At 45.0% G+C, this 14320-nt stretch overlaps 1 protein-coding gene across 15 annotated transcripts in view; it reads right to left on the bottom strand.

The window, feature by feature from the left end:
* The window catches only part of LOC132834645 (tropomyosin alpha-1 chain), a 41981-nt gene that overhangs the window by 16813 nt on the left and 10848 nt on the right, over window positions 1-14320 (bottom strand). For 8 of the 15 annotated variants that reach the window (XM_060853563.1, XM_060853561.1, XM_060853553.1 and 5 more), the window contains 3 exons: window positions 5702-5835; window positions 2284-2401; window positions 1070-1140 (listed from right to left, as the gene is read on the bottom strand). In XM_060853563.1, the coding sequence (XP_060709546.1) occupies window positions 1070-1140; window positions 2284-2401; window positions 5702-5835 (323 nt within the window). Of the gene's footprint in view, window positions 1-596; window positions 673-1069; window positions 1141-2283; window positions 2402-5701; window positions 5836-14320 lie in introns of all 15 variants that reach the window. The other 7 variants (XM_060853562.1, XM_060853554.1, XM_060853552.1 and 4 more) reach the window with 1 other exon arrangement.

The raw sequence follows: 14320 nt of genomic DNA, 5'->3' as shown, positions 1-14320 counted from the left end.
AGAGAGAGATAGAGAGAGACAGAGAGAGAGAGAGAGGGAGACACACACAGAGAGAGAGACAGAGAGACACAGACAGACAGACCATTTACAAGCCAGGGAATGGGGTAAGAAGAGAGACAGAACGAGACAGACAGCATGAGTGTGAAAGAGAAAGCAAAGGAAAGAAGGAAAAATAGAGGAAATTTAACAAAACAGCTCTTACAGTGTGTACAAAAAGGTAACCTTAAAGCAGTTGATGCCTTCAGAATTGACTCCAGTTTAAATGTGTCAAATAACTTCTCACCAAGAAAGGAGGAAACAACTTCAAGGGGGAAGCCCAGAAAAGTGAGTTTATCAAAGGAAAGTGAGTTTGTAAACTTTTGTTAAAAGAATCAACTGCTTTTAGGCCACGGCTGAAGGAAACAAAACAAGGTAAACAAAATAAAGTGAAGACTGAAAGTCCAACAGCAGAATGCAGAGTGGGCAGCAGAGGGAGAAAATGAGCTAAATCTTTCCTAAACACCATGGCACAACCCATTCCGCACCAGAAGTGTTTAGATAGCACACAGTGGTGCGAGGGAGCAAGGCAAGGCCATAGAGTGTATTAGTTCCAGTACCTTGCTTTCTGCTGCGGCTAAAGATTTCAAGGTTTGGTCCATTATTCTAACCTCCTCTTCCACTTGGCGAGCCCGACTAACAGATCACGAGAATTGCACGTGGCCACACAGTAATGTGCAATGAAAGCATGCAGTGAAGAAGAGATAACATGTTAAACAAAAATCCCTAAAACAGACACAGCCATGGACATTTCACATCTGGATGTGTTTCATTAGTGCCTTAATTCTTTGAGTACAGGCTTTGTCGAAATCTGATTATGGTTTCTAATGAATCATTTCATAGCCAAAAAAAAAAATCACATTAGAAATGATATTTTTCCATAAAACTCGATGAGATTTGCAGTCACTGTCCTCAAAGATTTAATTCTTCCAAGTGGCTTTGCACAACATGTTTCTAAGCAGGTTTTAATGCTTGGCTTTTAAAGCACGCTTTAGTTTCACAGACAATGCGCAGCAGTGAAAACGATACATACGATTCAGAGAGTTCTGCCCGCTCCTCAGTCCTCTCCAGGTCACTCTCAATGATCACCAGTTTACGTGCAACCTGGAGAGAAAAACACAAGCGTGAGTTTCGGCCAAGGTTTGAGACATTACAAAATGAACTCTCCTCGAAGACAGCGATTGCAAGTTTAGTGAAACAGAAACGTAAAAACGTGCCCCCTTACAAATGGACCCATTGTACCTATACTAGCTCACTGGGCGCAACGTAAGCATAATTAGCCCAAACCATTCATCCATCATCAACCTTGCTAACAGTTCTATGTCCATTTCTCTACACAGGGAGTTACTATGGAATCTGATTCCACTCCCCTTACAGGCAGTGCAATGCAGATCACAACAGCTCACTGCATTAGAGATCTCGGCTCCTGTCCAGTTGGTTCTTCCAAACCAGTTATTGTTGTACTTTGCAGTCAGTGTATAATTAATTATACACTCACCTACATCTACCAGGGACTGAAAATACAAGTCTAGCAGCCTAATCAGCAAGCACTAATGTCCAAAACTGTTCAAAGATGCAATGGGTCAGCCACTGGCTTGTAGCCACTGGGACCAGGATTGCTAGCCAACACAGATTACTGGGATGGAAATCCCTCCTGTCTGTTGACTATTAAGGGATAGGACACTAGATAGAGGTTTAAACAGCAGTATGACCCACAGTCCAAAGTGGTTAGCACTGCTGCCTCACTGTGTCAGGGACCTGGGTTTGATTCCTGCCTTGGGTGACTGTCTATGTGGAGTTTGCATGTACACCCAGTGCCTGCGTGGGTTCCCTCCCACAGTCTAAAGATGTGTAGGTTTGGCCATACTAACTTGCCCATATAGTGTTCAGGAACACACAGGCTAGGTGGGTTAGCCATGGGAAATGTGAAGCTAGAAGAATGGAAGGTGGGGTCATCTGGGTGGGATGCTCTTTAGAGCACCAGTGCAGACTCGAAGGGGCAAATGGTCTTGTTCTGCACTGTGACCGCTAACCCCCTCTAAAAATATTCCACGTCAGAAGGGTCGGCAAGACAGCTGATGTGGAAAATGGAAAAATATCATGCTTATTTTTGGATGGGCATTCTCACAGAGAATAGATTTGAGAAATAATGAATTCTAAATTTCCTTCATTCCAACTGCAGGATTATAAAGCTTTCGGCCCTGGCATCATCTTCTACGCAGAGCCGGTGCCACGCAAAAGACCAACCTCTTCATACTTGCGGTCAGCCTCCTCTGCAATGTGCTTGGCCTCCTTAAGCTGGATCTCCTGCAGTTCCATCTTCTCCTCGTCCTTCTGGGCTCTGTTCTCAATGACCTTCATGCCTCTGTAGGAGAAAGGAGAGCAAAATAGCACAGATGAGCGCAGAGCGACAATACATTCCCATTTTTGGTGCCATTGTGCAATGCTCAACCTTTCCTAACCCCCACCACCAATTTTTTTCACCCATGCAACTTTGGGAGATGCTTCCATTTCATTCTCATGGAGTTTCATCATCTTGGCTTTGATGGGACATTGGGGGGGGGGGGGGGGGTGGAATTGTCTCTGGCTGACCTTTGCACAAGATGGGTCAGCAGACACCAATTCCACCCCAGTTAGTCAATCCAAACCATTATTATCAATGGTCTCAAACTTTCATTGTTAACATTTCCCCTCCCATTGAGGGGGGAGTCAACACAACACTTCTTAATTTCCTCCTTTATACAGAGCATAAAAATTAAAATCAAGAAATATTATTGTTGAGATGCTTACTAATTACTGTACGATGTTCAGCACCATTCACGGCTCCTCAGAAATTGTAGCAGTCCACGTTCGAATGGTTTAGAGGGATATGGGTCAAATTTCAGTAAACACAGCTAGTTTAGTTGGGAAACTTGGCCGGCATGGACAGGTTGGACCAAACGGTCTGTTTCCATACTGTATGACTCTATGACCATGACAAAGATCTGGACAATATCCAGGCTTAGGCTGACAAGTGGTAAGCAACATTCACACCACACAAATGCCAGGCTCTGACCATCTCCAATAAGGGACAATCTAACCACTGCCCCTTGACATTCAATGGTGTTACCACCACAGTTCCCCAGTTACCAACACCCTGATGGTTACCATTGACCAGAAACTCAACTGGACTCATCACAAACTGCAAGAGCAGACCAGGAGCCAGGAATATTGCAATGATAACTTACCTTCTGACTCCCAAAAGCCTGTTACCATCTACAAGGCACATGTCATGGAATAATCCTTACTTGCCTGGATGGGTGCAGCTCTGAACACTCAAGAAGCCTGACACCATCAAGCACATAGCAGCCCACTTGATTGGTGGTGGAGGCAGTGATGTAGTGCCAGTCAGTATAATCTACAAGATGCACTGCGGAACATAGAACATAAGACATTACAGCGCAGTACAGGCCCTTCAGCCCTCGATGTTTTGCCAACCTGTGAAACCAATCAGAAGCCCACCTAATCTACACTATTCCATTTTCATCCATATGCCTATCCAATGACCATTTAAATGCCCTTAAAGTTGGCATATCAACTCCTGTTGCAGGCAGGCTGTTCCACAGTAGTAATTCACCCAAGATCTTTAGACAGCACCTTCCAAATGCATAGCCACTTCCGCCTTGAAGGACAAGGGCAGATAGATGGGAACACCACCACCTGCAAGGTCCCTTCCAAGCCACTCACTATCCTTGACCTGGAAATATATCACTGTTCCTTCAGTCGCTGGGTCAGAAACCTGGAATTCCCTCCCTAAGAGCATTGTGGGTCTACCTACAGCACCCAAGTTGCAGGGATTCAAGGAAGCAGCTCACCACCACTTTCTCAATGGCAACTAGAGACGGGTAATAAATGTTAGCAACGACCATGTTCCAGGAGTGAATAAATAAAAGAGATGGTGATCAAAGCAGAGACTTCCCTCCTCCTAAGCCTTATGTTTACAATTTCAACCCTAGCAGGCAGCGACCTATGGTGGGGTCCAGGGTAATATTCATAGAATGGTGGTCAGCACAGGTACTTGGGATAGAATGGCTCAAAGTAATTAACCCCTAGGATGTAGCAATGATTAGACAGGCTAACAGCACGGACAGAAGTGAGCACAAAAACAAATCTTCATCACTCATTTTTACTTCAGCAAGCGGAACCACTGGGGAGAATTGAAAAAAATATACAACTGGTTTTCTAAAACAACCTTCAAAGCTAAGCCTGCTCTTTTGCCAACCATGGTAGTAGACTGGAAGCGGTGAAAATGATTTTTGAAAGATAATTTCTGAAGACTTAGTCAATAATAATGCCACTTATAGTCATAGAGATGTACAGCATGGAAACAGACCCTTTGGTCCAACTCTTTGAGGTATTTCAGAACTTCTAAGCATTGCCTTTATAGGTCAATGAGTTCAATGTGTGCAAAAAAATGGAGAGCAACATAATCCTCCAACATCCTTCCCTCTTCTCAATGTTACCCACATTCCTAACATGGTGCAGATGCTAAAGCGGCCATCTTTGTTTCTCAAAGACTGGATGATATGATGTTAAAGAAATCCAGCTACATCTTCCCACTTGCTGACACAATCAGGCAGAACAGGATGGAGAGTGGAGCATCATAGAAGTCAGTCAAGATACCCAACAACTGGTTGAGCACATGATGACAACATACAAGTCCCTCCCCAGCGAAAACAAATTAACTTTCCACAAATGCTAACCAGAAAGAGAACCACCTCCAGGACATGTCCAGATTTCTGGCCTGGCCATATGCATCGCAGGGTGGGCAGGTGCCACGCGATGCCTACCATTTCATCTCTGCCAACTCAGCAACATCTATCACCCAGAGACTGCCAGACCCCAGCCAGGTGTGGAACCCCAACTTCAGGGCAGGGTGTAGGATTTGAAGTGTTTAACGTCAGTCCTCCTCAAAATATTCTTGCTTAAAAGAAAAAAAGTGGAGTTTGTTGGAGAACATTAACCACCAGAACTTGCTGGAGTCCAATCTTTGAGAAAGCTCTTGGGAAATTCCCTTTCCCTATGATGGAAAGTGTTATATAACATTGTTGTGCTTTAATATTAATAAAACTAATTAAATTTGTTCCTAAATTATTTTTAACCTCAGGAACTCTTAAAATAACTGCAAAGGGCATTACTGTACATTCGTATTTAAAAGACTGCAGCAAGAGATTTGCACGTGTTGGCTTTGGGTGCTGTGGGTAGTGTCTCTGCCTCAGGACCAGAAGTCCCGGGTTCAAAACCAACTCACCCAAACGGGTGAAGGTTAGAACCTGTTTGAAAATACATCAATGGTCAGCAGCAAAAACAGGAGAATCTCCTGGTCGGCTGAGAGATGGACCAAAATGGAAGGTTCTACCATCGTTGCCATAGTGCCGGGCAGTAATATGCATGTCAAAATGCACGTTGCCATGGGAACCTGGACTCGTTGAGGGAGGCTAGGTGGCTGAATGGGCAGTGAGACCCAGATTTAGGGTGGGCTACAGTTTGATCCCATCCTGACTGGCAGCTTGCCATGCCCCCTAATGGTGGCACCCTGGTCAGACCTGCCTTGGGACAGCATTCGAGAATGAGATCGGCACAAGAGCTGTGACCCAGAGATAAAAGTTACGCTGGACCTCCTCACCTTTCACTCTCATCTGCAGCCTTCTCAGCTTCCTCCAGCTTCTGCAGAGCGGTGGCCAGGCGTTCCTGGGCCCTGTCCAACTCCTCCTCAACCAGCTGGATGCGTCTGTTCAGAGAGGCGACGTCTGCTTCAGCCTGGAGCGGGGAGGGAGGGAGGGCAGGAAAACAAACATTCAATACACAGGGCAAACACCAGGTGGCGTATGTTCACCTCAGTGAGAAAGACAAATAAAACTGTAGATGCTGGAATCCATAGTGGACAGGCAGGAGGCTGGAAGAACACAGCAAGCCAGGCAGCATCAGGAGGTGGAGAAGTCAACATTTCAGAAGGGTTACGCCCAAAACATCAGCTTCTCCACCTCCTAATGCTGCCTGACTTCCAGCCTCCTGTCCACCTCAGTGAGTGAGCCAGGCACCTTCATCATTCGTTGCGAAATTCCTTCTCTCTTGAAATTTTCAACTGGGATCGTCCTATGCATTTGGAATGGATAAATACAAGATTATTTTTAACCCAGCCCACATTAACTCCCTAATACCAGTGAGAAGCAAATTTCCCCCTTTTTCTTTTTAATCCTCTTAAGCTACTTAAATAGAGGAGCTGTCCAAGAAAACAATTTGATTTGTAACTTTAATTATCCAAAAACAACCTTCAGCAAATTTACTATTCAGGAGCCATGCAAGGAATCCCAGAACAAAGCGCAAACTTAAGGCTGATCAAATTCAGTAACATTCTGATCCATCATTTCTAGTGTACACTTGCTAAAGTCATCTGGCTTTAAAGGGGGTCATTTCAGCAAGGCCAGCATGTGCCATTGTGTTTCAGGGAAAATGACAGGAGTAATGAGATCTGGGCTGCAAAAACCAAAAGGGATCAATCACAGGAAAGACAATTCATAGGAAGCAAATTCCAATGATTAAATCTCTCAATCTTAAATCTTGTTCATGGGCATTGACAGCACAGAAACCAGGCATAAAGTTTTGGTCTGTATGCCCTTGTTGAACCATCACACAATGCGACATGATTCAAGAGCAGAAGTAGACCATTCAGCCCACCTCGTCTGCTCCACAGTTCAATGAGATCGTGACTGACCTGATAATTCTCATCTCCACTTTCCTGCCTTTCCCCCATAACCATCGATTCCCTTTCTGATTAGGGCGGAACCGTGGCTCAGTGGTTAGCAGTGCTGCCTCACAGCACCAGGGACCCAGGTTCAAATCCCGCCTCGGACAACCGTCTGTGTGGAGTTTGCACACTCTCCCAGTGTCTGCGTGAGTTTCCTCCCACAATCCAAAGATGTGCAGGTCAGGTGAATTGGCTGTGCTAAATTTTCCACATTGTTAGATAGGGGTAAGTATAGGATAGGGATCTGGGTGGATTACTCTTCAGAGGATCGGTGTGGACTTATTGGGTCGAAGGGCCGGTTTCCATACTGTACGGAATCTATTTAAAAGGCACCTGGATGGGTATATGAATAGGAAGGATATGGGCCGGGTGCTGGCAGGTGGGGCTAGGTTGGGTTGGAATATCTGGTCGGCATGGACGAGTTGGACTGAAGGGTCTGTTTCCATGCTGTATGACTCCAATCTAATCTAATCTATCTCAGCCTTGAGATATTCTTAATGACCCAGCCCTCTGTAGTAAAGAATTTTACAGTCATTATTCTCAGAAGAGATTCCTCATCTGTCTTGAACATGCAACCCTTTGAACCACCCCTACAAAAGACTTTGTTTTATTTTACTCCTTTGACCACCTACCTAGTTTCCCCCACAGTGCACTGATTATCTTCACCTCAACTAGTCAATGTGGTAGCAAATGCCATGCTCTCATCACTACCTGAGTAAAAAGGGCTTTTTTTTCAATTTAAATGGAGACTATGATACATTTACCCCCTGTATTTTCTGGGAGTTGGGTGGGGGAGCATCGAACACACTCCCATTTGTTCACTGAATAACAAACAGGAGTCAAACATCAATTCTCAGCCACTCAGGGAGCTATCTGCCCGAGTGCCCTCCGAAGGCAATCCTACGACAATTTGAAATCAGTCTTTTCTTTTTTAACAAAAAAAGAACCCAAGAAGGAATTTTTACTCTTTCAAGTCAACAATGTATGTGCTGGGGCAGGAGAGACGTCTTCTGCAAGTGGTGCCCCACAACATACAAATGCCCACCCAGTAGAATGAAGGGAGGGCCAAAAGACCCAGCATCAAGTCCCATCTGACTCAGGATTTGGAGATGCCGGTGTTGGACTGAGGTGGACAATGTTAAAAATCACAACACCAGATTATAGTCTGACAGGTTTATTTGGAAGCACTAGCTTTCAGAGCACTGCTCCTTCATCAGGTGGTTGTCAACTGATGAAGGAGCGTCACTCCGAAAGCTAGTGCTTCCAAATAAACCTGTCGGACTGTAACCTGGTGTTGTGTCCTTTTTAACCATCTGCCTCAGAGATGTATCATGAGCTCCTCCCTCCCAGCACCTCAAGTGTGTACGAAACAATATTTACACAAGCCTTTGGTTTGTTTGGTGGACAGAGTTAAACTCTGACGTTTGACTATTTTCTTCCTATGCTACCCTTTAGTGGCTACGTATATGCACAAAGATATTTTTATGAATAAGCACATTAGGATATTTTTACAAATAAGAACATTTTTGAAATTAAAAATAGATTCATTAAAATAACAACAATAGGTACAGACTTCAGTGATTTTGCACTGATTTCTGGTCACAGAATTCAGATTTGAGATTAGATTCCCTACAGTGTGGAAACAGGCCCTTCGGCCCAACAAGTCCACACCGGCCCTCCGAAGAGTAACCCATCCAGATCCATTCCTCTCTGACTAATGCAGCTAACACTATGGGCAATTTAGCATGGCCAATTCACCCTATCCTGCACATCTTTGGACTGTGGGAGGAAACCAGAACACCCAGAGGAAACCCACGCAGACACAGGGAGAATGTGCAAACTCCACACAGACACAGTCATCTGAGGCTGGAATCGAACCTGGGTCCCTGGTGCTGTGAGGCAGCAGTGCTAACCACTGAGCCACCCATGGTTTCCTACAACTGGACAGCCATTAAATTTATCTCACCCGCCAAAACCATTTTTCCCTCCTTGGTTTTTAGGTTTTTGATTTTTACAGCCTCGGGAGGTAAACGTTGTTTAAAATCGCTCTGATGCAGTGATTGAGTTTTTTTTAAAAATGTGAGCGCACGCATGCGCACACTTTTCTTCTTAAGCAGTGTATCCCCTTAGCTTCCCTGAGCATTCAGCCTTGTCTCCTCCATTATTCCCTCCCCCCCCCCCCCCCCCAAAATCAGTGAACAATGTGTCCCTCCTTGCCAGAGTCACCACCCCTCAGTTTTCCAGATTATCCAGAGATTAAGGACTAGCCTCCCAGGCGCCGACGTGAGGAAGCCAGGAGGAAAAAGAAATCAACCAGACACGAGGAAAACAATAATTGGAAATGGTCGAAGAACATTAGCAGCTCAGAGTTATCAAAGGAGTCAAGAATGGCCACATGGGGCTGGATAGTGGGATTGAAGATTGTGTTCAAAGTTATAATCTCATTCCAACCATTGCATTTGGATAGCACCATTAAAGCAAAATACATCAATGTGCTTTACAAGTGCTTAAAGGGAAGATTCTTGACTAATTGGGGGGTGGGGAGTGGACTAAACGTTATCAGAGGTAGACTCAAAACTGGAGTTAAGGCCATAGTTGGATCTGCCATAATCTCGTTCAATGGTGCAGCAGGCTTGAGGGGGCCGAATGGCCCATAATCCATATTTAGCTACGTACATCGGGTAGCAAGTCATACAGCTTTGGCAGATGACTGAGAGCCCAGTCAGAAAGAGAAGTCCCAAAGGGGCATATTTGGGAGAGGAAAGCAAGGTGGAGGGGCACGGTGAAGAAATTCCGGAGTTTGGGACCAACTGAAGGCACGCCATTGAGTTGCAGTGATTAACAACAAAAAAAAAATCAGAAAAGTTCACCAGGGCCAGGACTGGAGGAGCACAGCTAAGAGAGGGACATGGGAAAGGAGAGGTCATGAGAGAAATCTTGACAACAAGGGTGGGAATTTTAAAATCGAGGTGGTGCCAGAACACAACTGACTTAAGTCGAAAGAAAAAGACAGCAGGAAATGGTAAGTGCGGGCAGAGTTAGAGACGGCCTCAAATCAACGAGGTTGAGGGGAGGTCACCACAAGGGCAGTGACAAGCACAGCAAGGGGTTTGGCGAAAAATAGGACATGAGACAGAAAGGCTGGAGTAGTCAGTCGCTCCATTTTCTGCTCCATCTGAATTCATTTAAACCCCGTGGAGCCTTTGATCTTCTGTAACATGAAGAGGAGTTCAGAGATAGACAACAAGGAGTGCAATGAAGCAGATGGAAGAAGAAAAAGTGGAAACAGCAATACATTAGATTCCCTACAGTATGAAAACAGGCCCTACAGCCCATCAAGTCCACACTGACTCTCCAAAGAGGAACCCACCCAGGCCCATTCCATTTATTGACCCCTGACTAACGTACCTAACACTATGGACAATTTAGTACGGCCAAGTCATTTTTGGATTGTGGGAGGAAACCCACGCAGACACAGGGAGAATGTGCAAACTCCACACCGACAGACAGTCACCAGAGGTGAGAATCCAACCCAGGTCCCTGGTGCTGTGAGGCAGCAGTGCCAACCACTGAGCCACCATGCCTGACATAATTTCATGACAACTGGCTGGAGAAGATTCCCCCCACCACTCCAATTTGCTGCCTCTATTTTTTTTCTCCCATGAGGCTGATGGTTTAGTGTCGTCCTTCCAGCTTGTTGCATCAGGAATGTGGAAACACATCCCCGGCACTCCCTGATGACAGCAATGCTGTCAGTTGCGAAATGTGCCAAGTTAAGTGACATTGTTAGAGTCAGTTCACACCCATCTCATCTTAGTCAGCCCTTGGTTGGGAAAGCTGACCCGACAATTGGGCCATTCAGCCCTTCAGACTTACTGCATCATTCAGTGCAATCATGGCTGACCAGGGTGGGATTCAATCCACACTTGGTGAAATGCTGCCTTGATGTCAAGGGGCAATCACTCTCACCTCCTCTCTAGAATTCAGTGGAACATCCATATCATTTAGCTCAGGCCTAATCAGTGATAATTTAGCAACAGGCATAACTTTCTTGTCTTTGTATTCCAAGCCCTTATTTGTTAAGGCACTGGATCCCACAAGGTTTTTTTTCAAAAAGAGTTCTTACCTTATCCCACCACCTTCAAAAGGATGGCCTAGCTAATCGGTCATTAAATTACAAAAGACACTGATCCTTCAAGGGTAAACACAAACAAACGCCAGCTTTATTTGGAAAGCTGGTCTCTTATCTGTTTAAAAAGAGTGACGATAAAAAGATCGATCCTTTCATTGTTTCTGCACAACCCAGAAAACCTTTAACTGAGGTGTATTTAGATCCCAATATGACAGTCTACTCCACAGGTGAATCAAACAAGGTTACTCGCACCACACCCTTTTCTCAAAAGCTTATTGTTACAAGAGGCTAAAGGTTAGTACGGCTTCTGGTAACATTTACGATAGTCAGCTTCTCCCCACAGAGCAAAGTGCCAGCAGAGAACTCATTGACCATAAATGGCCTTTAAAACAGCACCACGCTTCAGCTAGAGAAATAAACGGGGACCAGAACTCAGTGCCAACTATCTTTCAAGACTCCCACTTTAAAAGGCCAAGCTGTTTCATAAATGCAACTTGAATCAAACTCTCAGTGGCTGCTATTAGTTATTTTAACGTACTGTGGAGTAACAGCATTCAAAAGGTATCTGGGAGAAACCACAGAGAGAGAGAGCAGCTCACCTACAAATATTAACCAACATTTAAATGTTTTAAAAACCAACATGTTTTTAAATCAACCCGCTCTGGGTTGTTATGATACATCTCTGGAGCAGATAGTATTTGATCCCAGGTCTCCTGGTTCAGGGGTAGGGACACTACAACTTACATTACATCAGCCTTATGATTTGGTCGATTCTCCCTCCCTACAAAATGACTCAACTCCTTCTCATCATCGTTACAATGAGCTTTTGTTTCCAATCTGCTCAAGTGTGACGTTCCTGGATCTGCACAGCAACCCAAGGTCTGAAATTGGGGGAGTCTGCCCTGTAGACCATCTCCATTCCAGTAGGTCATTCGCCCAGAGGGCGGGTGCAAGTATTGTGGTGAGAGAAAAGGAGCCAGTCAAATTACTGGATATAAAAACGAAAATACTGCAGAGGCCAGAATCCAAAAATAAAAACAAAAGTCATCAGAGAAACTTAGAAGGTCTGGAAACATCTGTGGGAGGTGTGGTGCCGGAAGACTGGAGGTTGGCAAACGTGGTGCCACTGTTTAAGAAGGGTGGCAAGGACAAGCCAGGGAACTATAGACCGGTGAACCTGACCTCAGTGGTAGACAAGTTGTTGGAGGGAATCCGGAGGGACAGGATGTGTATGTATTTGGAAAAGCAAGGACTGATTTGGATAGTCAACATGGCTTTGTGTGTGGGAAATCATTTCTCACAAACTTGATTGAGTTTTTTGAAGAAGTAACAAAGAATATTGATGAGGGCAGAGGAGTAGATGTGATCTATATGGACTTCAGTAAGGCGTTTGACAAGGTTCCTCATGGGAGACTGACTAGCAAGGTTCGATCTCATGTAATACAGGGAGAACTAGCCATTTGGATACAGAACTGGCTCAAAGGTAGAAGACAGAGGGTGGTGGAGAGTTGTTTTTCAGACTGGAGGCCTGTGACTAGTGGAGTGCCACAAAGATCGGTGCTGGGTCCTCTACTTTTTGTCATTTACATAAATGATTTGAATGCGAGCATAAGAGGTACAGTTAGTAAGTTTGCAGATGATACCAAAATCAAGGGTGTAGTGGACAACGAAGAGGGTTACCTCAGATTACAACAGGATCTGGACGAGATCAGCCAATGGGCTGAGAAGTGGCAGATGGAGTTTAATTCAGATAAATGTGAGGTGCTGCATTTTGGGAAAGCAAATCTTAGCAGCACTTATACACTAAATGGTAAGGTCCTAGGGAGTGTTGCTGAACAAAGAGACCTTGGAGTGCAGGTTCATAGCTCCTTGAAAGTGAGTCGCAGGTAGATCGGATAGTGAAGGCGGCGTTTGGTATGCTTTCCTTTATTGGTCAGAGTATTGAGTATAGGAGTTGGGAGGTCATGTTGTGGCTGTACAGGACATTGGTTAAGCCACTGTTGGAATATTGTGTGCAATTCTGGTCCCCTTCCTATCGGAAAGATGTTGTGAAACTTGAAAGGGTTCAGAAAAGATTTACAAGGATGTTGGAGGATTTGAGCTATAGGGAGAGGCTGAACAGGCTGTTTTTCCTGGAGCATCGGAGGCTGAGGGGTGACCTTATAGAGGTTTACAAAATTATGAGGGGCATGGATAGGATAAATAGACAAAGTCCTTTCCCTGGGATCGGGGAGTCCAGAACTAGAGGGCATAGATTTAGGGTGAGAGGGGAAAGATATAAAAGAGATCTAAGAGGCAACTTTTTCACACAGAGGGTGGTACGTGTATGGAATGAGCTGCCAGAGGAAGTGGTGAAGGCTGGTATAATTGCAACATTTAAGAGGCATTTGGATGCGTATATGAATAGGAAGGGTTTGGAGGGATATGGGCCGGGTGCTGGCAGGTGAGACTAGATTGGGTTGGGATGTCTGGTTGGCGTGGACGGGTTGAAGGGTCTGTTTCCATGCTGTACATCTCTATGACTCAGAGAAAGCAGACTTAAAATTCTGAGCCCAGAACGACTTCTGATGATGATAGAGAGAAACAGAGTTAATATTTTGAATTCAACACAAGTGACTGTCGCGACATTATGAAGAGGATTCACCCTGGACTCAAAATGTTCATTCTGTTCTCTCTCCACACAAGCTGCCAAACCTGCAGAGTTTCTCCATCACTTTGTTCTTAATGTCTGCCTAATGACACAGTCTGCTTAATCCCATTCTCCATGGAGATGGTCTGTGGTGTAGTGAGAGTAATCACAGAGCATATGTAGGGATTGTGCCAAATTTCATAGAATCCTAGAATCCCTACACAGTGAGGAAAAAGGCCCTTCAGCCCAACAAGTGCGCACCAACCCTCCCAGACCCATTCCCCAACCCTATTCCTCTACATTTACCCCAGACTAATGCACATAACCTACACATCCCTAAAAGTCTATGGTCAATTTAGCATGGCCAATCCACCTAAGCTGTACATCTTTGGATTGTGGGAGGAAACGGGAGCACCCAGAGGAAGACCCAGGGAGCACGTGTAAACTCCACACAGACAGTTACCTGAAGCCAGAATTTCAAGGGATAGCCAAAGCAGAGAAGAACCTCCCTCATCTAAAACTGGACATTCAACAGTCCAAGAGGTCACTAATGGTACAGCAGTTAACGCTGTTCCTTGCATTTTACTTGAATTTACAGCATGGCGAAGATTACATACCTCTCCAGGGACAAAATAAAAACCATACTGTGACTGTGTAAGGAATTCCTCAGCCACAGGGCGCTAGCAGTTGAGGGGGAAAGACAGCGGCAAGATAGCAGAGAGACTCCTCTGTAGTC

The sequence above is a fragment of the Hemiscyllium ocellatum genome, chromosome 42, assembly GCF_020745735.1.
Source record: "Hemiscyllium ocellatum isolate sHemOce1 chromosome 42, sHemOce1.pat.X.cur, whole genome shotgun sequence".
Classification (NCBI taxonomy): domain Eukaryota; kingdom Metazoa; phylum Chordata; class Chondrichthyes; order Orectolobiformes; family Hemiscylliidae; genus Hemiscyllium; species Hemiscyllium ocellatum.
Note: the sequence above shows the minus strand (reverse complement) of the source record. Positions and strands in the feature narration are given on the sequence as shown.